The sequence below is a fragment of the Oryctolagus cuniculus genome, chromosome 12, assembly GCF_051225735.1.
Source record: "Oryctolagus cuniculus isolate XC-2025 breed Fujian yellow rabbit chromosome 12, ASM5122573v1, whole genome shotgun sequence".
NCBI classification, from domain to species: domain Eukaryota; kingdom Metazoa; phylum Chordata; class Mammalia; order Lagomorpha; family Leporidae; genus Oryctolagus; species Oryctolagus cuniculus.
In genome coordinates, this window is record NC_142878.1 from 54685141 (window position 1) to 54686669 (window position 1529).

At 45.3% G+C, this 1529-nt stretch overlaps 1 protein-coding gene across 1 annotated transcript; it reads right to left on the bottom strand.

Annotated features, from left to right (window-relative positions):
• Positions 1–566: 566 nt before the first annotated feature.
• On the bottom strand, positions 567–1529 carry LOC100350678 (olfactory receptor 11H4). The gene has a single exon (XM_002717866.5). The coding sequence runs from the start codon at positions 1509–1511 to the stop codon at positions 567–569; it is 945 nt and encodes a 314-aa protein (XP_002717912.4). The 5' UTR covers positions 1512–1529.

Below are 1529 nucleotides of genomic sequence, written 5' to 3' on the forward strand. Positions count from 1 at the left end.
ATATTATGAAAGATATTGAATGCCAGACAGAAGAATTTAGATGTATTGACTCCAGGGAAAGAGAGAAATATTGGTGGAAATGGTAGTGAAGATGAAAAATCTACCATTTTATACACTTCTGATTGCTTGAATTTGTGATAACAGTTGCGTGAGTAAGCTAAAAAGTTGAGATAAAAATATTTAAAACAGATTTTAAGGCCACACTGTACGCTGATATTGCTTGTTGATACCCATCAGGCAAAGGCTACTAGGAAGGCACCTACGGCTGAATGACCATGGGCTTGCTGTCGTGCTGCAAGGAGGGAGATCTGTGATGAGGAATCACGGCAGCAGGGAATCAGCATTGCATTGACATGTCTTCATTTCAATAAGGACAACTTTATAAAGACTTCACTGGGTGTTAATGACAAGGAGTCAACACCAAAAATATATTTGATCTGGGCATACTTCCTGTAAAATATATGACCCCTAACTACTCAGACTGAGAAGTCAAAGACCCCAGAAAGAACTGATGTATCTCCACCTTGTTATTCAATAGAATTTGTAAGTATGGCACATATTCTGGCTCATGATTTTTGACAAACTCTCATTCCAAACAGGACACTTCTCAGGGCAAGTTTCATGTCCTTATTACGAAGACTATAGATCAAGGGATTACAGAGAGGAGTCATTACCGAATATACCAGCGTGAGGATCTTCTGCGTCAAAGTCGGGATGCCGTATGTGGGACTCACATACATGACCATGACTGTTCCGTAGAAAACAGACACCACAAGCAGATGAGAACCACAGGTAGAAAAGGCCTTTCGCCGGCCATCTGCAGAAGGTACCCGAATAACAGCTCTGAGCAACAGGACGTAGGAACAAAGAATGTACGAAACAGTGCAAAAGAGTACAAGGGAGCTCTGTGTATAAAAAACAGTTTCAGTAACGGGAGCGGGAGCACAAGACAGGGCCATCAGTGGGTCCATGTCACACAGGAAGTGGTCAATGATGTTAGGACCACAGAAGGGAAGTCGGGAGATAAAGAAAATGGGGACTGGGTATCCAAGGAATCCAATGAGCCAACAGCAAGACACCAGCATGCCACAGAGCCTCCCAGTCATGATGGTAGGGTAGTGCAGTGGGCGGCAGACGGCCAGGTATCGATCATAAGCCATAACTGCCAGGAAGAGGCATTCCGTTGTGCCCAGTGAAAAGAAGAAATAGAACTGGAGGAAGCATGCAGAAAATGAGATGGCCTTGGTCTTGGAGAGAATGTTGGCCAGCATGTTAGGAACCGTGGAGGAAACGTACCAGATCTCCAGGAAGGCAAAGTTTCCGAGCAGCGAGTACATGGGGGTGTGCAGTCGTGCATCGCATCTCACTGCACAGATGATCAAGCCATTTCCCAGCAAGGTCAAGATGTAAACCACCAAGAGCAGCGAGAAGAGGAAAATCTGTATCTTCCAGCAGCCGGGGAATCCCAGGAGAACAAACTCCGTCACCAGCTGTGTTGCTGACCTGTTCATGGGGCTTAGATCAAGGAA